The following is a 25,787-nucleotide window of genomic DNA, read 5'->3' as shown; positions in this document are numbered from 1 at the left end:
TTGTTTACAGCCAGTACATGTTCAGAATTACTGTTGAAGTGACCTGTCTAGAAATAATTTAGCGACTGACACCTCAGTTTTTAGATGCTTTGTCTGCTTCAGTCACGCAATCGCTGAAAGAAATCTCCAAGAATCACCACAGTGTGTCATCGCTCCTTTTCCCCTCCTCTTCTTCTTTCAGTGACCTCAAAAACGGACTTTCTTTGGCAGCGAACTGGTGGTGGATTCTTGTCCGCCATCGCAACAAACTTTGTGCGAATTGCGAGGAAGCTACAGTTTGAAAAAGCCTCTAAGAACCGCTGCATAAACCACATAATCCCTGCGCGCTAGCGAGTCACTTACACTAGAAACATAGGAGGTTTGATTGACAACCTAACAGCCAATAGATAAAGAGGGAGCCTTGTTATCTATTGGCTGATGTTTATCTGGAATCACTACATCCACAGTTGATAGACTTTCATTCTTTTTTTTTTTGGTCATCATAATTACAAGGCTGTTGCATCTCTGTAATGATATTTTAAACTTTCATTGACAATTTGAAGCAAAAAAAAAAAAAAAATCCTCCATACAACCTTTAACAGGACAGAAATGAACCTTTCCCGAATAGTTTAAAATGATCTAGAGCTGCATCAGAACAGTGCGTGCGTACATAAAGGGCTGGATGGGGCAGTCGTAGCGAGCGTGGGGCAGTATGTCAGCGCGCCGAGAGAACGTCACCACCAAGTCCTCCTCCACGCCACTGCTGCATAATATCAAGTCTGAAATAAAGGAAATGAGGAGTTTGAGGGTTCTTCGGAGAGGGTAGAGTAGCCAAAAATTGTACTTGTGTAATATTATTTTGAAGTAACGTCATTCTTATTTAAAGGTACCTTGTGAAACATTCTAGTGGAGGGTCCGTCACATGTTTGTCTCCATGGAAATTGCTTTGTCTGGAATGTTTCAAGGTATGGCATTAAACCTTTCTATCTTCATGGAGACTATTCTAGACCAAGTTACAGGTCAGATCTGTGGAGAGGAGTCCCCGTTCACAGTCAGAATGCCTGTTTTTCTATTTTATAAAACCATTTGTAATTGACGGTAGAGCTGTTTAAAGTCATACTGTGGAACGTTCCAGGCAGAGCAATGACATAACCATAGAAACAAGCAGGTGGCGGACCCCCTACTGAAACGTTAGTGCTGAAAATCTGGTATTGTCAAAGGACAGACACAAAAATTAGACAAACAAAATCTGAAGGAAAGCTGCAAAAAAACACAAATGTTCAAATCATTTTATATTGTCAAAATAAAGCTTTTGTCACTTGTAGACTTAGAGTGGGAAGAGTGACCACAACTTCTACTCAAGAATACAGTTACTTCAATTACAATATTATTCAAGTAGAAATAAAGGTATTCTAAAAAGTATAATTTCTTTAAAAAGTTAGTCACAAGAATATTAATTATCCTAACAACCCAGTGTTCTCCATTTTACAGAAAAGTATTGCTTTTAGTGCTGTCATGCGATTAAAAAAATTGAGAGATTAATTCATTATGATCTGTAATTAATTAATCTAATTAATCTCATTTTAATCTCACCTAAAAATTGCTGAGAAAAACCTTCAATTTGAGGTATTTTCATTTAAATTAATTATTACATTATGGTGGCAGATCAAAAGACTAATATAGAAGAAAAAAAAGTGACTTTATAAAGTCATTTATTGTTTAACAAATGTCTCCAAATTGGCTGTTGAGCCCAAGTCTCCATGAATAAGAAACTGTTTGCTGTAAAGTAGCAAAGACGAGGAAATCTGAACATAATAACTTTTGTCTACTTAAAGACAATAAAAAGTCCAGTCTTTCCTTAACTATATTAAAAATATTATTGATAGAGAAATACTTTATATATGAGATCACTGGATTTAGTCCTGGTTTAGACCTGGTTTAGACCTGCTTTAGTCCTACTTTAGTCCTACTTTAGTCCTGGAATGGATTAATCCTGGTTTTAGTCCTGGTGTTAGTCCTGGTGTTAGTCCTGGTGTTAGTCCTGGTGTTAGTCCTGGTGTTAGTCCTGGTGTTAGTCCTGGTGTTAGTCCTGGTGTTAGTCCTGGTGTTAGTCCTGGTGTTAGTCCTGGTGTTAGTCCTGGTGTTAGTCCTGGACTGGATTAGTCCTGGTTTTAGTCTTGGTGTTAGTTCTGGTTTAGAGGTGCACAGGAGGAAGCGCGGTTTACGCAGCGTACGCCAGAAAACACGATCCACACGCGGCTCACGGGAGCACGTCGGTGTCCGCGCAGTAACTACGGAAGGAAACGTGGTCCGTGCGTTCTCAGGTTGATGACGATGATGAAGATGTGTGTTTGTGTGTGTTTGTGTTTGTGTGTGTTTGTGTGTGTTTGTGTGTGTTTGTGTGCGTGTCCCCTCATGTGGCAGGTCACTATAGGACAGTAGTGCAGACATCATGAGTCTATGCAGGTTGTTTTCACCAGTAACATTTAAGTTGTAGGCAATATTATATTTGTTATTTTCTTTTATATTTTATGTCGGGAGAATAATTTCCAAGACACAAATGTGTTGTTGTCCCAACAACACATAAAAACAGGTTTTATAATAAAGCAACTCACATACAGAAACACTAAAGTTAGAGATTAAAAATGAGATTAACGCGATTAAAAAACATAACGCGCTAAATATGACTGTAATTAATTAATCGCAATTAACGCGATAATTTGACACCCCTAATTGCTTTTAAACGTAAAATGGAGAAAAAGGAAGATTTTAATCATGGTTTTCTTTGTTTGATCTTGGTTTAGTCAGTGTTAAGTTTTTCCATCCATCCATTTTCTTCCGCTCATCCGGGGTCGGGTCGCGGGGGCAGCAGTCTAAGCAGGGACTCCCAGACTTCCTTCACCCCAGTGTTAAGGTTTTTTGTTTTTTTTTGACACTGTTTGACTACTAAATAAAGGAAAGTAAATTGTTTTTATTTAAATAGGTGGTATTTTAGACTTCTATGGGGTATTACCTGCTAACACATAACATATTTAGATCACCATGTTACTGTTTATTGTTTTGAAAAAGCTATATTCACCAAAAACTAAGTATTCAAATGTCTTATAGGTTTTAGTTTTGTTTTTGGTGCTCTGTGTACCCCAGAGAGCTATCACACAATCAGGGTGTGTTCAAAATGAAGCTACTACACATCCCATCAGGTTTATCAAGTGTATTGTACAGTTTTGTATCATGTCTTTGTATATTTATGGAGAATTGCCGTGTGGGAGCATGGGTGACGTAGGAGGCCTCTAACAGGGCCAGGGAGCAATCGTGAAAATATTGAAACCTGCATATGGATGACATAAAAAAACACTTCAGACATTTTTTGATGAGGAAACAACGTTATAACATGATGATCGATTTTGCATAATATTCCCTCTTTAATGTCAAAATATCACAAAAATGTCATTATCACAATACAAAAAATACAAATATTGTGTGTTTTTTTCATATCGTGAAGCCCTATTGATTAGTATCTGGACATTTATTTTATGACAACACTAGTTTGTAGAGATGCCAAGGACAGATTTTTATAGTTTTCTAATTCTGACTTGGTTTGGTGGGATAGTGTCTGTGGTAAAAAAAATAAATAAATAAAAATCTTGTCTGTTAAAACACTCATTTGACAAAATAAAGGTGTTGTCATATCAAATACAGTAGTGACTATTGTATGAATTAGACAAGCTGTGGCCATCGTCTGCAGTATAGGTGCAAGGGAACACTTACATGCATAGCACACTCATGAGCACCTGGGCTGGTAACTATTTTGTATACTGTGGTCCAAAGCAAGGAAAATGATCTGATGAAGGCTTTTTACTGAAACGTAATTTAAAAATTAGAAAAACCTTTTGGACATCGGCCATCTGAGTGCGCTATGCAGTTTTTTCACTTTTAAATTGCTGTTCCTTGGATTTGCACAAGAACTTTGGTGTGCGTTTTCTGTTTCATGTCAGCACTTAGTATGTCACATCTGCTATTCAAGTAAAATTCAACAAAATTGTTCAACTACAAAAAGCAAGCAAGGCAAGATTTCTTTTGCAAAGTGTAACTTGACATATGCACTTTGAAAGGTTCTATATTATGTACAATTTTACTCTTTTGAGCTTTTAGTCATATTATAATGCCATTACATCCTCAAAAACAGACCTGGGGCTGTGTTTTGTTTCATTTACACATGTTGGAGTAACCCGTTATTAGTTTGTCTTAAAGTACTAAATATTTTGCTCCACCTTGTGATGTCATGGATGTCATGTGGTGGTAGCTTTCAAGTTAACAGCTTCCTTTTACCTTTAGTTCAGTACAGATTTGCAATTCCAGGACTGAAATTCTCAAAATGTTTCATGTGAAGGTGAAGTAAAATTTAAAAACACAGGGGAACACTTCCTGTATTACCAAATGACATCACAAGGTGGAACAGAGTGTTTTCCATTTGAGATAAGACTAACTCAACCTAATTATGCAGGGTTTGTGTGTTAAACATGTGTGATGGAAACAAAATACAACTCCAGGTCTGTTTGTGATAAGGAAACTACATTAAAACATAGATCAGAAAATAGTGTAATGTGGGCTTTTTAAATGATCAGTTTGCTAATCGTGATTATTCAAATGATAATTTCAATCTCATTCTGATTAATCCTGAAGACCTATTTAACCTTACATAATGACATCAAACTTCCACAGGAGTAGGTCACACAGATCTTTACCATTCTTGTGAACAGGCTCTGCCTCCACAAACAGCACAGACACCTCTTCTTCCTTTGGCTCATCTTCATCACTCGATACGATAATGACCTCCACACTGTCCATTGCGGTGCACATCACACGTCTGCTTCAAGAGAAACAGAAAAAGCATTACAACCACATAGGGATGGGAAGCTTTAATTATGAATTTCCCTGAACTTCTCATTATAGTTTGAGAGAAAAACTAAATCTGCAGGGTTTGTTTGTTAAACATGTGTGAATGAAACAAAACACAACTCCAGGTCTGTTTGTGATAAGGAAACAACATTATAAACAGTGTTGGGAAGGTTACTTTTAAAATGTATTTCCCTACAAATTACAGATTACATACCCCAAAATGTAGTTTGTAACGTAATCCATTAAATTACTTAAAGTGAGTAACGTAATCTAAATACTTTGGATTACTTGATTTTCTGTAGAGTAGCAAAGACTAGGATATCGTAACATAAGATGTTTGTCTGCTAAAACACAATGAAAAGTCCAGTTTTTACTTAACCAAATTACAAATAGACTGACTGAAGAGGAGGAGACACAGTCAGTGTGGCAGGGTTTAGTCCTGTTAAATCCTGTTTGAGACCTGGTTTAGTCCTGGTTTAGTCCTGGTTTAGTCCTGGTTTAGTCCTGGTTTAGTCCTGGTTTAGTCCTGGTTTAAACCTGGGTTAGACCTGGTTTGGACCTGGGTTAGTCCTGATTTAGTCCTAGTTTAAACCTAGTTTAGACCTGGTTTAAACCTGGTTTTAGACCTGTTTTAGACCTGGTTTAGTCCTGGTTTAATCCTGGTTTAGTTCTGATTTAGTCCTAGTTCAGACATACTTTAGACCTGGTTTAGACCTGGTTTAGAGTCCGGCAATGAATTACCGAAAAAAACAAAACAAACAAAACTAGAAAAGCACTCAGAGAGCGCAGACCTCCGCCAAGGACTACCCCCATTTTTTATATAAATTGCGATAAAATCAGTCTTCTGGATCAGATCCGGATCAGCCTTTGGAATATGAAAGAGGATCCCATTGTCCATCCCTGAGTCAAATTTCATGGGGTTTGGTCAATAATTAACCGAGATATTGGGAAACAACATTTTTGGTCCCATTTACCACAATGTTAACTAAAATTTCAAAGTGATCCAGAATCCAGGATTTCTTCCGGATCACCCCCAAAATGAAATCAGTTCTTCCTTTTCACATTTCCAACAAATCCTGAAAATTTCATCAAAATCGGTCCATAACTTTTTGAGTTATGTTGCTAACAGACAAACAAACAAACAAACAGACAAACGCCGGCAAAAACATAACCTCCTTGGCAGAGGTAATAAAAAAGGACATAGCCCAAAATGTGAAAACAGGAAAATACCACTTACTTAAACAGTAACTGTAACTGAATAAAGTTACTCATAATTTGTACTCCGATTACGTAACTCTGGTACATGTAATCCATTACTCCCCAACTCTGATTATAAAATATAAAACTGCAAAATATGGGCCCTTTAACTCAATCAAGCCTGTCAGGTCACAAGTCAGATCTGTGGAGAGGTGCTCCCACTCACTGTAAAAGAATGTTTTGTGTTTTTTCATGGTATTTTGAACAATAAAAACACCTGTAATTAAATACAGTAAAAGGATGATACATAAATTTAATGCCATACTGCGGAATATCCACTAATGATGGACTTCTCACCTTTAAATTTTCTGTATAGACAGGCTACTACACCTGCAAAAAGAGTGTATGACATTGTGGGATTTTCACGTCCATATTTCAAAATAAAATAAAATGATAAAACGAAATACACAGATGGCAACTAATTCAGTGTTTGATTGGTTCACCCTGGTTTAAATCTGGTCTAGTTTTAGCCCATCCAGGATTGATTTAACTCTCATTTGGTGCTGTGTTCTTCGCTGAGCAGTAAATCAGTAACACCAGCTACTTAAAACGTATGACAACTTCATAAAAAGCAAAATGAACGCTATTACACACAGCCCAAAGTTTTAAAAGGCATCTTCCTGTCTTTAAAACTCGATGATTTTGCGCGACATGTCATTGTTAAACACAATGACATGTGTTAAACACAATGACATGTCGCGCAAAATCATTACGACTTGCTAAACTTTGTAAAAAGAACACTAGATTGTCTCTATAATGAAGTTTTCTTACCTCTAAAGCTACAAATCTTCAGTCGAATTCAAGTAAACAGGAGGAATGTTTCGCGCGCGGAGCCCGAACTCGCACCGGAAATGGCGCAGGGTCTTCCGTGTGTCTCGATGTAAAAAAAATAATACTAATATTAATAAATAATACAAATAATTATATGTATATATAATTACCATGACGAAAAATCTAATAATAATAATAAAAATAAAAATAATTAAAAAGTGTGTCAGAATGTGCTTTCAGTTTATTGTTGTTCGTGCTTGTGTCGAGGGTTACGGACACAATGCACCTATCTTTTTTTGACTTTATTTTATTTTATTTATTTTTTAAGAAATTGTACTTCTACACTATACGTTTAGTTTGCTTATTTGCTATTCTATTATTATATATATATTCATATTTAGGAGGACACACAACTAAATATTGCTAAAATGCAAATTTTGTGGTAATACAGCGAGTTGTTGGATCTAGTCAATAACAGAAATAATTCAACATTCGTGCATTTACCCTGTGGATATTTCATGGCAAAATACAGCGTAATCCTGTTTTTGCCCCCATGTGGAAGTATAACATCATTACATTCTATAATTTGAAATTTGAACTGAACTCAAATGAAAACTACTAATAAAGTTATTGTTATAAATTCTAGTAAATTCATTAGCAGCTCAGGGTTCAGGGTTATGCTGTTACTTCTGGCTTAACTGCTGTAATTCAGTTCATTACCTAATGTTACTTATTTAAGTCAAGCAGAAGTAAACAGCAAGGCCAAAAATTCAAGTTAATGCATCTGATATAAAACTGTATTGAACAGATACATATGTACCATTTTTGGTTCTAAAGTTATATACGTTTTAAACAGACCATGTATGAAACATGGAACAAAAATTATTTCCCAAATTTCAAAGACCTGCAAATCATGTTAATAAATTGATGTATTTCATCATATCTGTGTTATTTGATCTTTGAACTGCTGATGAAGGTACATGATTTTTCAAAATAAATCTATTTAAAATGATAAAAATTTGCTTGGAAGGACTGACATATTTTATAGAAATAGTTACCTTTCATTTTGAAGTAATATTAAAGTATTCGGAAGAAAAATGCTGACAAATTATGCAAAATCATGCACCTTCAACTTGCTCACACAATTTTCCCTCCGTTACTTAATAAAAAAAATCTCATTACTCAAAAAGTAAGAGATTTTTCAACCTAATCTTGTATCATATGGTAGAAAACTATATGAAGCAAATATTTAAACCAGTTTGTTAAGGATATGTAAGTGAGAACCGCTAGTTATCACTGTTTGAATTTATTGCCCAAAAAGTGCTGCATATTTCATTCCCTCTGTTACTGACATGAGTTTTTAAATTTTTTGTCAACAACTTGAAAGAATATCACAGGTTTAACTTTACCCTGTTGGAGTGTTAACTCTTTCCTACATTCTGATACTTTACTTATTTCAATAGTCCCTCTAGTTTCTGAATAAGAGACATTTGAATGTAAAAAAAATATGCCCGTTTCCCTCCGTTACCACTTGACTGGACCCATCTATGAAAGAGATTACCAGATGAAAGGATAGACAGAAAGATACAGGAAAGGACATTGTAGGAGCTATTTGCTTATTTTATTGATCCTAAAATTCGTTTTTTTTTGTTTGTTTAGTTAGCTTACTAATTTAGTTTTGTTAATTTGTATAATATATTTTTGCTATGTTAATATTATTCTTGCTAATTTCTTAGTCTAAGTTGGTATTATTTACGTTAGCACCTCTTTTTTGTTTTTGATTTAATTTGGGTCACCTAGGGGATAAAGGAGGGTGGTACACATGGAGCAGAGTGCACCTGGGTGGGCCTGTGAGGAGAGGCAGCAGGAGTAGGCCTTAAACATGTATTCCTTGTTGCTTGCCAAAAAACTGGAAAATAAATCTTGGAAAATCATCTCTAGTCATGGACATTGATTTGTACTGCGTAAACCACATACCCATGGTGCCCAAAGGAGATTATTTGAGTTTGGTTCTGAGGTTGGCCACGCTTTTGTTTGTTGCTTTTATTTGACAAATAGTCACTACAGACATTAAAGCTCCTCAAATCCATTCAAGTGTCCTCAAGTGACCAGAGTATTGTTTGGTACACAGTCTACAGATATTTCCAATAGTTAGGACTTTCACGTTACCATTGGTTTTGTTAAGTGTAAACATAAGAGAAGACAGAGGATGATGATTCAAAGGTCAGCAGTTGTATTCCAGCTCCCACAAGTGCTGTTGTGTCATTGGGCAGAACACTTCTTACCTGTCTCGCTGTCAGTGGCTACGGTGCACGGTTGTGTGAATGTAAATGGTTGGTGAGTCTATTAGACCTGTCCTTACGCGCTTCTAGAATGCTTGAATTTTAAGGTACTGCATTAAGACATGGCCTATTTCAAATCAAAAATAATTTCATGTAGTGGAGGAAAGGGTTGAGTACAATTATATGGTAAAAATATACACTAGTACTGCCGCGCTACATAGTACATAGACTCTAAAGTACTAGCTACAGTTGATTGCAATACAGGTCCTATAATATGCAAATGTGACTCTTGTGAGCTTTAAGCCCTGTTATAATGCTGTTACGCTTTGTTTTGTTTTTTTTGTTGCATTCACAAACTTCTGAGATATCCTTTGATTAGTCTGTCTACATCTCCAAAGCTCAAAATGCTCCTTGTGATGTCATGTAGTGTTAGTTTTAGTTCAGTAGAGGTTGGTAATTCCATGGTTGAAATTATCCAAATAGTGAAGGTGTGTGGAGTTTCAAAACACATCGGAGCACTTCCTGTATTACCACGAGATCACAAGGTAGAACAGAGTGTTTGTGTGTTAAACATGTGTGAATGAACAAAGCTCAACTCCAGGTATGTTTTTGATGAGGAAATATAACATAGATCAGAAAATAGTGTAATATGGGTCCTTTGTGTAATATGGGTCCCCCTTACCATTTCAGGCCATCTTTGTGAAATTGCTTTTGCTCTGACCTCTCTAAACTAAAATGATAGCCATTATTGAATCCTGGTTTGCATATACACAAGTTTGGGGTTTTTATACACTTTTGAACACACATAAAATATGATTTTTCTCACCCTCGCCTAAATTTTTTTTAATTAAAATTAAGGTGTAGAAAGCTGTAGGTAGCTGGAGACTGAAAAACCCTGTATTTCAATTGAAAACAATGTTGACCTCTCACATTTCAAATTTGATTAGAGTATCTATAAAAATGAGAATTTGAGATTACTTTTATTATCCAGGTGTTTTACAGAGACTTCTGCTTTATCCAAATCTATATAAACTATAGTCATAACAAAATTTAAACAAACACAAACGGCAAACTGTAAAAACACTTCGGTTTCTTCTATCGTTTTTGTTCTGTGTGCCAATCATTATAGCAGTCTCTTTGTGGCTGGAAGCACAGGGGCACATCACAGGTAAAGCATTTTACAGGTGTTTTAGAATGACACTTCCTGCATTTCAGCCTGCCTTGTGTCTTGTCACCACTTGGGATGATGTGCACAAGACGATGATGCCTCTCCACCTGACTCTCATCATCCTGCTGTGGTTTGATGGCTCCTGCCTTCGCCAGCTCCAAGACAAGAGTTTCTCTAAATGCCTTTTGTGCCATTGGGATTTCTCCCTTTGATGTGCAATTTTCTTTATAAAGAATGAAGGCATTTACTACGGCAATGTCCACATAATGGTAAAAAAATGTCTTGTACCATTTCTTTGTTTTATGCAAAACCTCAAAATATCCGATGAGTGCATCTGACAGGTCAACACCACCCATGTGCCTAAGGAAAAACACAAATACATTAGCAAAAAGCAAGTACAAAACTCAGAGGGGATGAAGCAATAATATATCATATACATACTTGTTATAGTCCTTAATGGCTGGTGGAATGGACACATCTTTCATAGTCCATCGGCCTGCATCATCCTTCACTCTGCGCACCACTCTGTCGTCTCCATGGGCGGTGTGCATGGTGGAGCAGATGAACACATCACGAGTATCTCTCCACTGCACAAAGAGCAAGGGGTTTTCCCGAATCCACCTTATACTGCCACGGGGAGCTCTGGAGTCCAGCATATTTTCTGTAGTCTTGGGGAATCCTTGTCTGTTTGTTCTGATGGTGCCACAGGCTGACACTTTTTTCTGCATAAGATCACGAAATAGAATGGGGCTTGTATAAAAATTATCTACGTAGAGCTTATAGCCTGTGCCCAGTAAGGAAGTGTCCAAAAGGTTCATAACTGAGTCATAACTCAACCCATTCTTGCTTGGTTGAGAGTTTTTGCCCTCAGAAACAAAAAAGTCCCATGTATAGCCTGATTTTGAATCTGCTAGAACAAACAACTTGAAGCCCCATCGTACAGGTTTGTTTTTCAAGTATTCTCTTGCCTTTGAAGCCACCATCCTCTCATCAATAGCAATATGCTGACGAGGCTGGTAATTCCGGCGGCATGCTTCTCTCATCTCGGTGTACAATGGCTTGATCTTGCACAAGCGATCAAACTCTTCAGTGCCTCTTTTTCTTTCATTTTTGGCATCATCTTCTGGACTACTCAAGTGGAGAGCACGGATGATAGAGAGAAATTTCTTTCCAGTCATAACTGATTTTGGGAACGGTAGGCTGTACAACTTCTCCAATAATCAGCAAGTGAAGGTTCTTTTGTGATTCCCATGTATAGAACAAGTGCCAAAAATGACTGAATGTCTTGAAGTGTAATGTTCGTCCATGCTTTGTATGCTGATCGGCCATGTGCATTTGTGTTTCTTATTAGTGTTGTTAACACAGTCCCAGTAAAAAACAGATAGAATAGATCCAGACAAGTGTAGTCTTTAGTGCGAATAAGTTGGGGTCCGGGAGTACGTGTAGGACAAAAGGGGAAGGAGGTAGGTGTGATATCAGCAACCTTAGTAGAATTCCAACTGCTCTTTGAAGGTGAAGACTGGTGTCTTGCACCATGATCCCTTCCTCTTTCTCTGCCGCTGCCCCTCCCCCTTCCCTTGCCTCTTTTTTCTGTTCTCTCAATCCGAGGAATCTTTATGGGGGGAGAACTTGGTTCACATTTAACTGCAGGCACTGAAGTCAGTCTAAAATGAAAACAATAAAAGCATATTATAATACTATAACTTATTTGTAAACAGTAAGTGCTAGTATACAGATTACTGCACAGACATGTTTGTATTCCTGATAGTATTCAACACTACTTGCCTCACTCCCCCACAAGTTGGAAACATTCACACCACATTCCCATCTTGCAACTAACTTCATTCCAGCATTGTATACCCCTAATGTAGTCTTATACAGTAACAAATGCACTTAAAATACATAGTATTTATTGATCAAATAAAATCACTTACTCAGGGATATCCATTTCCATATGGACCTTTGCCAAAATTTCAGGATCTAGTTCCCAATCAGGGTCAGAGTCATTATACCTGTAAAACAAAGAATAGTGTTTATTTTCCATTATAAATGCCTTATAAGCTTATTGTTCCACCATGTATTATCTGTATACTCGTTTAACTCTGGGCCTACACGCCTGGAAATACAGTAATTAGAGATCCGAAGCAAAAACGCATTTTATATTTAAGTACAATAACATCGATAGAAGAAAAAAAAAAAAAAAAAACACTTACCGATCAAGAACAACATCCATTCCATCTAAAAACATTTCTTCTTCCACCGAGTCCACCGAGGACACTTCACTTTCTGCTTCTGATAGCTCCTGATCCGAGGTGTCACTGAGGCGGAGAGTATAGATATCGGCAACATTCATGGAAGTTACCGAAAGTCTCCTCTTTTCTGCCCGTTTCGCCATAATTACCACACAAAAACAATGCGCAAAAAGTGAGATTTACGCACGGAGCCTTCTGCATGGATCTGGTCTCCACGCTGTACTTCTCCCTCTTTTATTTTCTGTGTTTGCTTCTTCCCCTTGTGGGCTTTTATTGGCGTTTGGCAAACAACTACTGATGCATTAGCGCCACCAACCGATAAGGAGTCTGAACTTAAAGGCGACTTACTGATAACAAATAACAAAAGTAAAGTAAAATAAAATAAAAAAATAAAATAAAAAAAAATAAAATAAAAAAAATAAATAAATAAGATAAAAAGAATAACAACAGTGATCAAATAATAACTAAAGCAAAATAATGAATTAAATCCTGTTAATCAATTTAATATCACAAAATTCCTCATTGCTCCCACTTTTTTCTGAATTTTACGATACCAACGACCTCTCCTCTCGATATTTCATTCTTTTTGCTATTTTTCCTTTATCTTCTGTTTAATTTGAGATTTTAGCTCCATTTTCAGTGGAGTTTTATTGGCGTTTGGCAAAGAACTACTGATGCATTAGCGCCACCAACCGATAAGGAGTGTGAACTTAAATGCGACTTACTGATAATAACAAAAATTAACTTAAATTAAAAGAATAACAACAGTGATCAAATGATAACTAAAGCAAAATAATGAATTAAATCCTGTTAATCAATGTAATACCCCTGAGGAACTTAAATAAAACTTTGAAACTACTATTCCCCGGGTGCTGCTACAGCAATTCCACCAAATCAAATTTAATTTTTAGGTCCTTGATCCCTTTCTTCATTGAATTTCTTTCCTCTGTATATTTTCTAAACTCCATCAACGCTTGTTCTATTTTATGTAGAGTATAGTTTAATCCTAAATGTCCAATTCTTAACATCGAAATGAGCATGTCTGTTTTCATGTTTCTGTTTTTTTTTTTTTTTTTTTTTTTTTTTTTTTTTTTTTATGGTACCAACGACGTCTCCTCTTGATATTCCATTCTTTTTGCTATTTTATTTATTTTTTAATCTGTTTAATTTGAGATTTTAGCTCTATTTTCAGTGGAGTTTTATTGGCGTTTGGCAAATAACTACTGATGCATTAGCGCCACCAACCGATAAGGAGTGTGAACTTAAATGCGACTTACTATTAACAAAGAATAAAATTAAATAAATATATAGGTAAATAAGTAATACTAACAACAACAGCGATCAAATAATAACTAAAGCAAAATAATGAATTCAATCCTGTTCAAATTAATATTTCTAACAAACTTAAATAAAACTTTGAAACTTCTACTGTACTACTCTGGCTCACTAGGAAATTAGGTCCTATGTCCAAAATTCCGCACTGTCCCTTTAATACTAAACTAAATACTCTACTGTTCTTCCAGTTACATCAACATCAAATTATAAATCAGATTCCCCCAAATACATTTTACTTCTACACAATTTCTTAGACCTGTGGTGGAAATTTGAGTATTGGGTGTTGTTCTTTTCATTGTCATTGTGTGTTGTTGTACACTATAAGAAGTGTTAAAGCCACACTATTCTTTGTCTAATCCTCTCTCTCCCGGGGAGGCTCTATGGACCTTTGGGTTTTTCATTTACATGTCTGCAGTTTGTTTCACATGTTAAGTGTCTAATCGTTCTACCTGTACTCAGATGTTAATGTGAAGGCGATACTTTTAATGGCCAAACAGACTGACCTAAATGCAAATTGTTCTTGGGGAAGGGCTTGGACCTCAAAGTATTTAAGTGTTGTTAATGTTGAAGAAACTTACCTTTTCCTCTTGTGTTTGTTAGTTTCTGCTTAGTGGTAATTGCACTTATTGCCAGACTCTAAACCTGGTCGAAACCCAGGTCTAAACCCAGGTCTAAACCAGGTCGAAACCAGGATTAAACCAGGATTAAAACCAGGTCTAAACCAGGTCCAAACCAGGTCTAAACCAGGACTAAAACCAGGTCTAAACCAGGTCTAAACCAGGACTAAACCAGGCCTAACCAGGATTAAACCAGGATTAAAACCAGGTCTAAACCAGGTCCAAACCAGGTCTAAACCAGGACTAAACCAGATCTAAACCAGGACTAAATCAGGATTAAACCAGGTCTAACTCAGGATTTAACAGGACTAAATCATGCTGCATGCACCATGTTTCCTCCTCTTCTATCAATTCTATTTTTAATTTGGTTCAGTAAAGTCTGGGCTTTTTATTTTCTTTTAGCAGACAAAATTTCTTCTGTTACGATTTCCTCGTCTTTGCTTCTCTACAGCAAATCAAGTAATCCAAAGTATTCAGATCACGTTGCTCACTTTAAGTAATTTAATTGATTCCGTTACAAACTACATTTTGGGGTATGTAATCTGTAATCTGTAGGGGAATACATTTTAAAAGTCACCTTCCCAACACTGTGAACATGTGACCTACACCTATGACATTAAATGTGCACTGTGACATCTGTCTCAAGTTTGACCTGATGAAGCTAAAGAGCCAAAACGTATTGGCGTGGTTTTAACTTTACCTGCCATTAAAGGCTTTTCATTTTGTACTTTTTGAGTGCCTCAATTTTTTCTACTCTTTAAAGAATTTCCACCACAGACCACTACTTTGTACTTCTTGAGTAATATTTTAAAGTAATCAGTGTTGGGAAGGTTACTTTTAAAATGTATTCCCCTACAGATTACAGATTACATATCCCAAAATGTAGTTTGTAACAGAATCCATTAAATTACTGAAGGCGAGTAACGTAATCTGAATATGTTGCACTCTTAAATAATCCAGGCGAATAGTTCCGTTTTGCAACGTTTATTTTATCAAAGCGGTTCATTACATGCGAGGCACGCAGGGCTACAACACCTGAGCGCAGTCCACACTCACAACACCTGGATGGGCGTGTCTGACCTACTTTTATAGCTGGACCCCCAACTATTGGCACCACCCATTTCCTGGCTGCTCTCGATGCTACAGTGTATTAATTACATTCAAATTTAATAAATTAACAGTGCATATACTGTAATTGATAAATACTACATAATTTTACATGCCATCAAAACATATTATATAGATGGGCTACAAATACTTTAGATTACTTGATTTGCTGTAGAGAAGCAAAGACTCAGACATCATGACATAAGATGTTTTGTCTGATAAAAGCCAATAAAAAAGTCCAGACTTTACTTAACCGTATTAAAAATATTGATAAAGAGACACGTCCACGCAGCCTGATTCAGTCCTGTTAAATCCTGTTTTAGTCCTGGTTTAGTCCTTGTTTAGACCTGGTTTGGTCCTGGTTTTAGACCTGGTTTAGATGTAGTTTAGCCCTGGTTTAGTTTCCAGCAATGAGTGAAATTACCAGAAAACTGTAATCCATTTATTTCAACCAGTCTCATTAAACTCATTAAAACAGTAACTGTAACCAAATAGTTACTCATAATTTGTACCGATTACGTAACTCCGGTACATGTAATCCATTACTCCCCAACAGTGAAAGTAATGTTAGTTTTTTCACTAGTATTCAGGTTGAAAATGCTAAAAAAAAAAAAAAAAAAAAAAGTGCCTTGTGTTTAAATTGATCATTTTACACCATTTTTTGTTTAAAAAATGTACCTGGAGTTGTGTTTCATTTCTTTCACTCCTGTTTAACAAATGAATTCTGCATATTTAGGCTCTCAAACTGAAAACACTGTTCCACTTTGTGATGTCATATGGTAATAAACATGAAGTCTTCCACAGTTTTCAAACTTCTTACACCTTCACTGGAATCATTGGGTAATTAATGTTGGAACTGCCCATGTTCACTGAACTAAAATGTAGCTGTTAACTTGAAGACCACCATATGATGTCACAAGGTGGACTAGAGCTTGAGATGTAGAGACTAATGTGAAAGAACAACTCCAGCTATGTTTTTGATGAACATTACAGCACTTTCAGCTCACAAGAGTAAATTTAGTGTAATACTTATGGATTTCAGCTTGTCATAGTTGCCATTTGGAGGACTTTATCAAAAGACATTAGTTTTGTTAATTGCTATAGTAACTGTCCCAATTTTTTGCTACTCACTTCTGAATCACCCAAATTAAAAAACAAAACAAAATCACAACCATTTGAACTCAGACATGTGCGCTTTATTGGACTGATATCTGCATGGCGTCTTCTACACAAACCTCCGTCCACCTTTGTAGACAAGGCAGACACTTTTAAACAAACACACGGACCAAGTATCGTTAAGGCTGAAAGTACAAAAACAATTCAGATTACATAATTTACATATTAATAGGAAATACTACAGAGCTTTTGGGACCCAGAGGACAAGACCTTCATAGAGGCAAATAAGATGGTGAACGAAACATCTGGAATGACCGTGAACGACAATCATGGTTGCTCCCCGCACGGATTTGGGAGCATCTCACCCGCCTGCCCCCCCGGGACACAGGGGCCGGTGGTGGGGGGCCGGTAGTTCCGGTTCATAGTGTGTGAAGGTGGTCCTTAAAGGGGGAGAGGAGAGTGGGTGGGTGTTTGAGGGGGTGACAGTCAGTTTAGAAGCATTTCCTGTGCACAATGCTGGGGCCGGATTCGTCGTATTCCTGCTTGGAGATCCACATCTGCTGGAAGGTGGACAGGGAGGCCAGGATGGAACCGCCGATCCACACGGAGTACTTTCTTTCTGGGGGAGCGATGATCTGGAAAGAGGAGATGAAATTTTAGTTTAATTTGAACAATTTTAGTTAAAAAGCCTCCATATTTACACCAAATTCTTGTCTCAAATGGAAACCCGTTCCACCTTGTGATGTCATTTGGCAAGACAGGAACTGCTCCTGTTTTTAAACCATACACCTTCACTAGAATCATCTGGATAAACTCCAGGGCTGAAGTTGCCAATGCACTGAAATTGTTAAAGGTCTGTGAACTTGAAAAATCAGAAGGTGGAACAGCATTGAGCTTTGGAGGTGTAGACACGAATAAGAATGGAAAAACTACTCCAGGTATGTTTTGGTGGTGGTCAAAACATTCTAACATGGCTAAAAGATCACAGAAATCATATTTTTTGGCTAGAAACTGCCAGATACATCATAGAATTTACTTAAACGTTTCCCTAAATACCCAAGCATCATTTACATTAAAGAATCATCCTCTATCGACATAAAGTCAACTTCAAAATGCAGCGTTGCAGTCATGGTCCTGAGGCTCACCTTGATCTTCATGGTGGTGGGGGCCAGGGCAGTGATCTCCTTCTGCATGCGGTCAGCGATGCCCGGGTACATGGTGGTACCTCCGGACAGGACTGTGTTGGCGTACAGGTCTTTACGGATGTCCACGTCGCACTTCATGATGCTGTTGAAGGTGGTCTCGTGGATGCCGCAGGACTCCATACCTATAAGCACGAGGAGTTTGTTAGGCTCTGGTTTAAGTTCGTGTATTTCTTCATTTCCGAGTCATTGTAGGCATTTTAACTCTAAATGTATAAAGTTATGGCCAGTTTTACACTTTTTGGCATTTTAGATTAAGCCTCAGGATCAAAAATTATTCAACTGTGATGAATTCAACTTCATAATTGAGTATCATAACACATCCAAAGAACCTCTATGCAAAAAGCCTACACTCTTGGGGAAAAAGTCACTTGCAAAAACTAATTTAAAAACAGTGATGGAAGAAACCTTTGTATTCTTTAATGAAATACATTTAATTTTGCAAATCATTTTGTTACATTGTCCAATAAGGGCATTATATCCTGAATACTTGGAAGTTTTTTTTTGTTCCCCCCACATGCAATTGCATTATATTCGTGCAAGACAGGACATATTTTTTTGTTGTGTAATTGAGGCCACAGTCTTTCCTCATTAATAGCTTTCAGTACAAACAAAATTACGTGTATTGTGCTCTTAATTTAAGCAACTATTCTGAAGAACACCAAATGAAACTACTGGAATACAGGTATTCTAAATTAATGTTCAAAACACATTCCCAGTTGCTTCCAACACTTCTAATTGACCACGTGATTAAAAGCTGGATTTGTTCATCTTTAAACTTGTGATATTCCTGCCAAAATGGTTAGTTGTGAAATGTTGGACCAATGTGAATCACTAATGAAATAAGTCTCAGAACTATTTGAGAGAATCCAACAAGTCCTTACCGAGGAAGGAGGGCTGGAACAGGGCCTCCGGGCACCTGAACCTCTCGTTGCCGATGGTGATGACCTGACCGTCGGGCAGCTCGTAGCTCTTCTCCAGGGAGGAAGAGGAAGCAGCTGTGGTCATCTCCTGCTCGAAGTCCAGAGCCACGTAACAGAGTTTCTCCTTAATGTCACGCACGATCTCACGCTCGGCTGGAAGAGACATGTTCACAGGTTAGGCTCCAAACATCTAAAGTAAACCCATGAGGTGGGGAGTACTTATTTACTTGAGTAAGAAAACCAAACTTATTTAAAATCTGCAAGAGCTTCGTTTACAATGAAATTTGAACATTCATGTTTCTTGCAGCAACTCTTCAGATATGATTTAGTTTCTCATTTGTGTTGATCTTTTGAAAACTCAGATTGGGGGCCTCATTTAGTCTTAAATTATAAATAAGATGTTATTTCCTGACAGCATTTGGAAAGACTACAGCCCAAGAATAATCTTACTAGAGTCATTTCTTGGATCACTTATTTGCATTTCTAATCTAGTACTTTGAAGTACAGTTGAATAAAATTGGTGCACACAGGTAAATTGTTTGAGACTAGGAGTGTGAATGGAGGGGCGGGGTCTGGAGCTATAAATGAACATTGTTAGCAGGTATCCACACCTTATGCTCCACCCCTAGCAGAAACTGATTCAGAACACTACGTAGTTCTAGTTGAGCAGGGTTTAGTTCCACTTTAAAGCTCACTCATTCCAATAAGTCCCACCACCACTCCCCCAGCCCTGTGCCCCGCGTACCTGTGGTGGTGAAGCTGTAACCCCTCTCAGTCAGGATCTTCATGAGGTAGTCTGTGAGGTCCCTGCCAGCCAGGTCCAGACGGAGGATGGCGTGGGGCAGAGCGTAGCCCTCATAGATGGGCACAGTGTGGGTGACACCGTCGCCGGAGTCCATGACGATACCCGTGGTACGACCGGAGGCGTACAGGGACAGCACGGCCTGGATGGCGACGTACATGGCCGGGGTGTTGAAGGTCTCAAACATGATCTGCCAAGGAAGACGAAAAAGGATGAGTCAATGTGGAAAACAAAAGCTTTACCAAGGAACTTTTCTGGTGAAGGATCCGACGCCTGCATGTTGGAATGTTCCACAGTATGGCATCAAGTTAAAAAAGGACCAGATTTGGAATAGTCCATTTACAGTAGGTCTAAAGTGGGTTGGTCAAAGTATGGAAACTCATTAGTCCTTTTGAATGTAGCTTGGCGTCTATACTTTAATAACTTTAGCCAAATCAGAACAAGTATAAGACCATGAACCGCTTTGGAACCTCCCTGGATGACTGAGGGGCTACAGATAATGCCATACTGTGGAACTTTCCATTAAGGTGGCAACATTTCTATTGAGACTAACAGGTGGCGGATTCATCAGAAAAGTTCTAGGATTAGATTGGTACAGCAGTTACACACCGAACATTAGACAAGCCAAAAGGTTTGAATTGGAACTCAAAAGGTCATCCATCCACACAATTTTAAAACTGCATCGATACTGTTAGTAGTTCATGACAGCGCCGCCTAAAGGACTCCAACCGCCACTGCAGCTTAGAGTGTCTCAGCTCAGCCCCGGTAACTGCCGATACTGAGCAAGTATTCTCAAAACTTTATGTAACTTGGTAATTTTGTCAGCTGTGAAAAGGGAAACTGACCAATGCAAGGCAGACAAGTTTAATGCTATACTGTGGAACATTCTAAGCTAAAACATGTCACCCTCCAGCCAGGAAATATACCGTACTTATTAAAACTGCTCAAGTCATTTTAAAGTTAATGGATTTGCATGAATGAGTACAGCAGCTATTGCAGCTCTGGAGGTCAAAACTAGTCCGTGCGCATTCAAGTGGAAAGTGTTTTATCATCTCGCCATCAGGAAGTGCATTGTTAGCATGCTACCTGAGTTTACTGCATCAGAAAAGTTTGCGAAAAGCACTTCTGAACTCTTAGCTGTGAGTAACTGGGATGCTCGGAATAACTGGACCACTGCAAAAGTTGAATGAGTCAAATCCTGTTTCACGTTTTTAAAAACTGCAAAAATCAGGTACACCACATTTAGCGTACCAAACTACACTACCTTCGCTACAAAAACATGCAGTCCTCACACAAGTATTGTAAGAAGACTCCTTGTTAAAATCTGACACTGCTCCTCATGCAGTTAGGGTAATTAAGTCACGGTTGCCAAGTTCACACTGACTGCTCCATGCCAAACACACATGCACACAAAATCCAGGAACCTGAGTGCCCCCAGGAGGTGAAAGATGATCTCAGAAAGGAAACCTGGAGGTCAAGGGGCAGGAGAGACAGGCTGAGAGGGGCAGAAGAAAAGACGGGCACAGAGTTTACACGCACGCTGGGAAAACTAAATATCTGGTTCAATCAGATGAGTTGGGTTTTCGAATGGCTGTAAAACACTAGGAGGCATTCAACTGCGCTGGTGAGAACATCAGCTTATACAGACAGAATGGAGGCAGTGTGAAGTGGAGCAGACTACATTTCAGATTATTTTACATAATTTGCAACAAACTGGAATTTCAAGATGACCAAAATTGTATTTTAGCATACTAGAATGTGTGGTAGTTTGTCTACATGTATGCAATGAAACACCATTGTAAAATGTCAACATTTAAGCATTTTGTTGAGTAAACTTAGATTCTTTAAATCTTCTAAACTGGCTCTGATGTCTTAGTTGAAAGAGTGACGTTCCACTTCACTTTTGAAATTTAGAATGCACACGAGTCTAGATTTAGGAATGTACAGAATGCAGAAATTCTAGTCTCTGCAGTAAAGGAATGTGTGGGCAAGCCTAGTTACCTGGGTCATCTTCTCTCTGTTGGCCTTGGGGTTGAGGGGAGCCTCTGTGAGCAGGACAGGGTGTTCTTCAGGGGCCACCCTGAGCTCGTTGTAGAAGGTGTGGTGCCAGATCTTCTCCATGTCGTCCCAGTTGGTGACAATGCCGTGCTCGATGGGGTACTTGAGGGTCAGGATACCCCTCTTGCTCTGGGCCTCGTCTCCCACGTAGCTGTCCTTCTGTCCCATACCCACCATCACACCCTGCGCAGAGGGGGAGATTTTAGGGACGGTTCAACAGGGGAACAAGTGTCAAAATACCACATTGGCTATGAGGAAATACGGAGGGCTGACGTGGCAAATATTTAACCATAGCAGTCTGAGGAGACTTATCAATAGCAAGTAGCAATAGTTTGAACATATGACAAGTTCATATAATTACAGGAAAGTTATTTTATACCTCTCAGGGTAAACAGTTCAGTAGATGTAAGCACAATGCACTGTACCTGATGCCTGGGCCGCCCCACAATGGAGGGGAACACAGCGCGTGGAGCGTCGTCTCCGGCAAAGCCAGCTTTGCACATTCCAGACCCATTGTCAACGACGAGGGCGGCGATATCGTCTCCATCAGACATTTTCTAGGAAACAAAAGAAAAGTTTAACTAAATCATCTTCAGCTGGGTCGAATCCCTGTTATACACAAGTTCGGACGCTGGATGTCGCAGTGGCGCAGTTTCCAGTTACATGCCAGGCCAAGGAGACAAAAGACTTTTCTGCCTGGCTCTGGCCATGGCCATATAAGGCAAAAGTGAGCAGGGCTGAGCCTCCGCGACAGCCCGCTCCGGGAACAACTCAGCCTCCAATGACAGCGCGCACAGCCACTCCCTTCACCCGAGCATCAGAGCTCCTCCAGCGGCCACGGCAGCACTGAGGCCGGCTCTCACGAAGCTTCTCCGCTCATAAATGAGTCATCTCCCAGCAGTGTCTCATTACTTCACACCCTGAGCTGTTATCCATGCGTAAGTCGCTCCCGGTGCGCTGCCAGAGCGCGGCTGTAACCTGGAAGGTCAGGCTTTTTAACGCAGACGGATTACACTAATGAAGCGACGACACGAGAGCCGCTGTCTGCTCTACGCCTCACAGAGCAGGTCACCAGCACAGCCCCATTTCTAAGGGACTGGGAGAGTAGGCTACTTTAGATTATACTTAGAATATGCAGCTCCAGATCAGTTAAAGTTACCGAGGAGTGTAAAGTCTATTAAAATAGAACCATTCAAATAAACACTACATTTAGTGACATCTGCAGAACTTTTCATTGATTAAAGGGAATGAATGACGCCCTACAAGTGATCCAGCCTCAGAAGTAACGCCACAACTTAGCAAACCGGTAACACCATCTCATCCTCCAAATATCCAAAAGCTAACGCCATTTCACGCGCGCACATCCCCGTCCCGAGCCGTGTCCGTGTGGAGCCTTACCTCTGTGGTGGGTTTGAGGTGTAGGAGAACTGAGGAGGCTACAGTCCAGCGGGACTTCTGTGTCTGAGAGGGACAGTGATGGCAGACAGACGGGCGCACGGCTTTAGTACCGGCTCGTCCTGCAACCCCTCTCCATATAAGGTAAACTTTGGCCAGGGCGCGCTCGGATTGGTCCAGACGGCTCCGGTGGGCGTGGCGGATGCAGATAATGGTGAGACAGGCGCGGGGAGTGATGGACACGTATGGTTCATATAGGAAAATGAATTAGCAGATGCTTTTTTGGAATTATAACACTAAGGCAACTTAGCTGTCTACTCCTTCATACACAAATGCTTTTGATTTGTCATAATTGTATGTTTTCGGCTTGATTTGGCTAAAACCAACTTGGGTGTGTAGTCTGTCACACCTTTTTCATTCCTGTCTCTGTCTCTGAAACTGAAATGTTAAATGAAAACCAAATGAAAGTGTAACATGTCAGCTATTTTTGGTCCTGTCACTCTGTCTCTGTCTTGTACACACCAAGAATTATAAAAGATCAAACACAAGGTCAGGGGGCTGTCACACTCATCTTTATCAGTCATTTTCAAAGTAAAATGAATGTTATTATTTACAATGATTGCATTTTTAGCTTTGGTGTACATAGTAATTGTGAACAAGCACAATTCATGCAAGTACTGAGTGCACAGTGTGACGAGGAGGTTCTAACGTTTTGCCTCTGATTTGGGTCAGAGCGACTAAAGAACCATTTTGACCAAACCATGTGAATTGAGTTATAGAGCTCGAACTGGTGTCAAATGAACTCAATGACACTAGAGAAATCTCCTTATCCACATGGGAACATTCATCATTATCACTGATTTGGTGAGGTTTTGTTTTGTTTTTAAAGGGCGTTTCAGGTAGTCAGGCTGGCGCCACCTAGTGCCTCCGCTCAATTTCATTTCTCTCCAGCGACTAAGTCAGAAATTGGAATACACCAGACGGTTTGCAAGAATTCCGGAAGTGCGAGTTCGGGCACCAGCCAATCAGCGAAGAGTCATACATTCTGTGTTGGCAACAATTTCAGAGATTGAGGATTTAAAGTCAGAACAAAGAGAATGTTTGATGAATCTGATCAAGGGGAAAGACGTTATTGTCCTTCTTCCTACGGGATTTGGCACATTACATACAGTCAATGACAAAAGTCTTGTCACTTATCCATTTTGTAGAAACAAAAGCTTATAACCTGACTTTAAATTAATCGATTGGTTTTAGAAATGTCTCATATGAAAGCTAAAACCCTCCCAAATTATGCTCAATATACTAAAAGAAATTTGCTTCACTGAAGAAAGATTGATCATTTAATGAACACAGAAAGGTCAGATTTTGGCAAGACAAAAGTTTTGTCGCCTACAGAAAATTGAACAAATAATTTACTTCAAATACAAAAATATGTTGCATAACGTCAGTGAATGAAGTAGTGGTGCTGTGAGATCCATATTTAATATCTTGTATGACTTCCATGAGCTTGAAGGACGCATCCATGCAGTTCAACAATGATTCATACAATTTGTTGATGAAGTCATCAGGAATAGCAAAGAAAGCGTCTTACATGCCTCCCAGAGTTCATCAAGATTCTTTGGTTTTGTCTTCCATGCTTCCTCTTTCATTCTAACCCAGACATGCTCAATGATGTTCATGTCTGGTGACTGGGCTGGCCAGTCCTGGACCACCTTGATCTTCTTCACCTTGACAAACTCTGATGTAGAGATAGAAGTATGTGATGGAGCACCATCCTGCTGCAAAATTTGACCCTTTTATGGTTGGGAATGTAAGAGGAGCTAATACTTCTTGATATTTTAGGTTATTGATATTTGCCTTCCACCTTGCAAATGTCTCACACACCCCCAGACTGGATGGAACCCCAGACCAGGATTTTTCCGCCACCAAACTTAAGTGTTTTCTGGGTGAATCTTGGATCCATGCGGCTCCAGTAGGTCTCCTGCAATATTTGCAGTGGCTGTGATGTAATTCAACCGAGGATTCATCTGAGAAATCCACCTTCTGCCACTTTTCCAGTGTCCATCCTTTTAGCAGGCTGTGGGCCTTGGCAAATGCCACACAGTTTTTTAATTGCCTTTTGTTTAGTGCTGGTTTCTGTGCACTGATTCGACCATGGAGGCCATTTCAGTGAAGCAAATTTCTTTTAGTATATTGAGCATAATTTTGGAGGGTTTTAGCTTTCATATGAGACATTTCTAAAACCAATTGATTAATTTAAAGTCAGGTTATAAGCTTTTGTTTCTACAAAATGGATAAGCGACAAGACTTTTCTCAGGGACTGTACGACACGACCAAATTGCAGCGATTGGTTAAATGATAAAAAAGTACCTGCCTACTGTAGAGCGAACGAATCCTAATGCTGCGAGGTCAAACGGTTTCCACGATGTGAAACCGGCTGATGAATCAGGCTAACAAAGATTAAATTAGTTCAAATTCAGGAGGTGAAGACCCAAAAAATACACCAAACTCCTTGAAAAAAAATGCAGTGTGACAACTTACCCTTAACTTACCCTTAACTCTCACTGTGTGCAGCAAGTTCCTGGAGATGTTCTCGCAGTCTGTGGAGGCAGCGTCCTGGACTT

General features: G+C 38.9%; 3 protein-coding genes across 4 annotated transcripts in view; all 3 read right to left on the bottom strand.

The window, feature by feature from the left end:
* zgc:112980 (uncharacterized protein LOC503706 homolog) overlaps window positions 1–7,004 on the bottom strand; it is a 33,867-nt gene extending 26,863 nt beyond the window's left edge. Inside the window, exons 1-3 of one of the 2 annotated variants that reach the window (XM_055157768.1) lie at window positions 6,907–7,004; window positions 4,725–4,849; window positions 650–758 (exon numbers count right to left, since the gene is read on the bottom strand). In XM_055157768.1, coding sequence (XP_055013743.1) covers window positions 650–758; window positions 4,725–4,839 — 224 coding nt within the window. In that variant the 5' untranslated portion in view covers window positions 4,840–4,849; window positions 6,907–7,004. The remainder of the gene's footprint in view (window positions 1–649; window positions 759–4,724; window positions 4,850–6,906) is intronic. The other variant, XM_020917434.2, reaches the window with a different exon arrangement.
* Window positions 7,005–10,149: 3,145 nt separating this feature from the next.
* Window positions 10,150–12,867, bottom strand: LOC110153529 (piggyBac transposable element-derived protein 4-like). The gene is made up of 4 exons (XM_055157773.1): window positions 12,570–12,867; window positions 12,291–12,368; window positions 10,798–12,020; window positions 10,150–10,716 (listed from the first exon to the last, which is right to left on the bottom strand). Exons 3-4 carry the CDS (start codon window positions 11,532–11,534, stop codon window positions 10,284–10,286), a joined length of 1,170 nt encoding a protein of 389 aa, XP_055013748.1. The 5' UTR covers window positions 11,535–12,020; window positions 12,291–12,368; window positions 12,570–12,867; the 3' UTR covers window positions 10,150–10,283.
* A 3,974-nt stretch (window positions 12,868–16,841) lies between these two features.
* actb1 (actin, beta 1) lies at window positions 16,842–23,279 on the bottom strand. Its single transcript, XM_020917427.2, has 7 exons — window positions 23,167–23,279; window positions 22,194–22,325; window positions 21,712–21,951; window positions 19,654–19,900; window positions 18,870–19,061; window positions 17,929–18,110; window positions 16,842–17,418 (listed from the first exon to the last, which is right to left on the bottom strand). Exons 2-7 carry the CDS (start codon window positions 22,320–22,322, stop codon window positions 17,275–17,277), a joined length of 1,134 nt encoding a protein of 377 aa, XP_020773086.1. The 5' UTR covers window positions 22,323–22,325; window positions 23,167–23,279; the 3' UTR covers window positions 16,842–17,274.
* Between the last annotated feature and the right edge of the window lie 2,508 nt (window positions 23,280–25,787).

This window comes from Boleophthalmus pectinirostris, unplaced genomic scaffold (assembly GCF_026225935.1).
Source record: "Boleophthalmus pectinirostris isolate CB_2022bp ecotype Guang Dong unplaced genomic scaffold, ASM2622593v1 HiC_scaffold_22, whole genome shotgun sequence".
Classification (NCBI taxonomy): Eukaryota; Metazoa; Chordata; class Actinopteri; order Gobiiformes; family Gobiidae; genus Boleophthalmus; species Boleophthalmus pectinirostris.
Note: the sequence above shows the minus strand (reverse complement) of the source record. Positions and strands in the feature narration are given on the sequence as shown.

Coding starts and splice junctions, on each gene's coding strand:
- LOC110153529 (XM_055157773.1), bottom strand. CDS start 11,534: ATGACTGGAAAGAAATTTCTCTCTATCATCCGTGCTCTCCACTTGAGT. Junction 10,717..10,797: donor GCCATTAAGGACTATAACAA/GTATGTATATGA, acceptor GTTTTTCCTTAG/GCACATGGGTGGTGTTGACC.
- actb1 (XM_020917427.2), bottom strand. CDS start 22,322: ATGTCTGATGGAGACGATATCGCCGCCCTCGTCGTTGACAATGGGTCT. Junction 21,952..22,193: donor TGGGGCGGCCCAGGCATCAG/GTACAGTGCATT, acceptor CCCTCTGCGCAG/GGTGTGATGGTGGGTATGGG. Junction 18,111..18,869: donor GTTCCAGCCCTCCTTCCTCG/GTAAGGACTTGT, acceptor TCGTGCTTATAG/GTATGGAGTCCTGCGGCATC.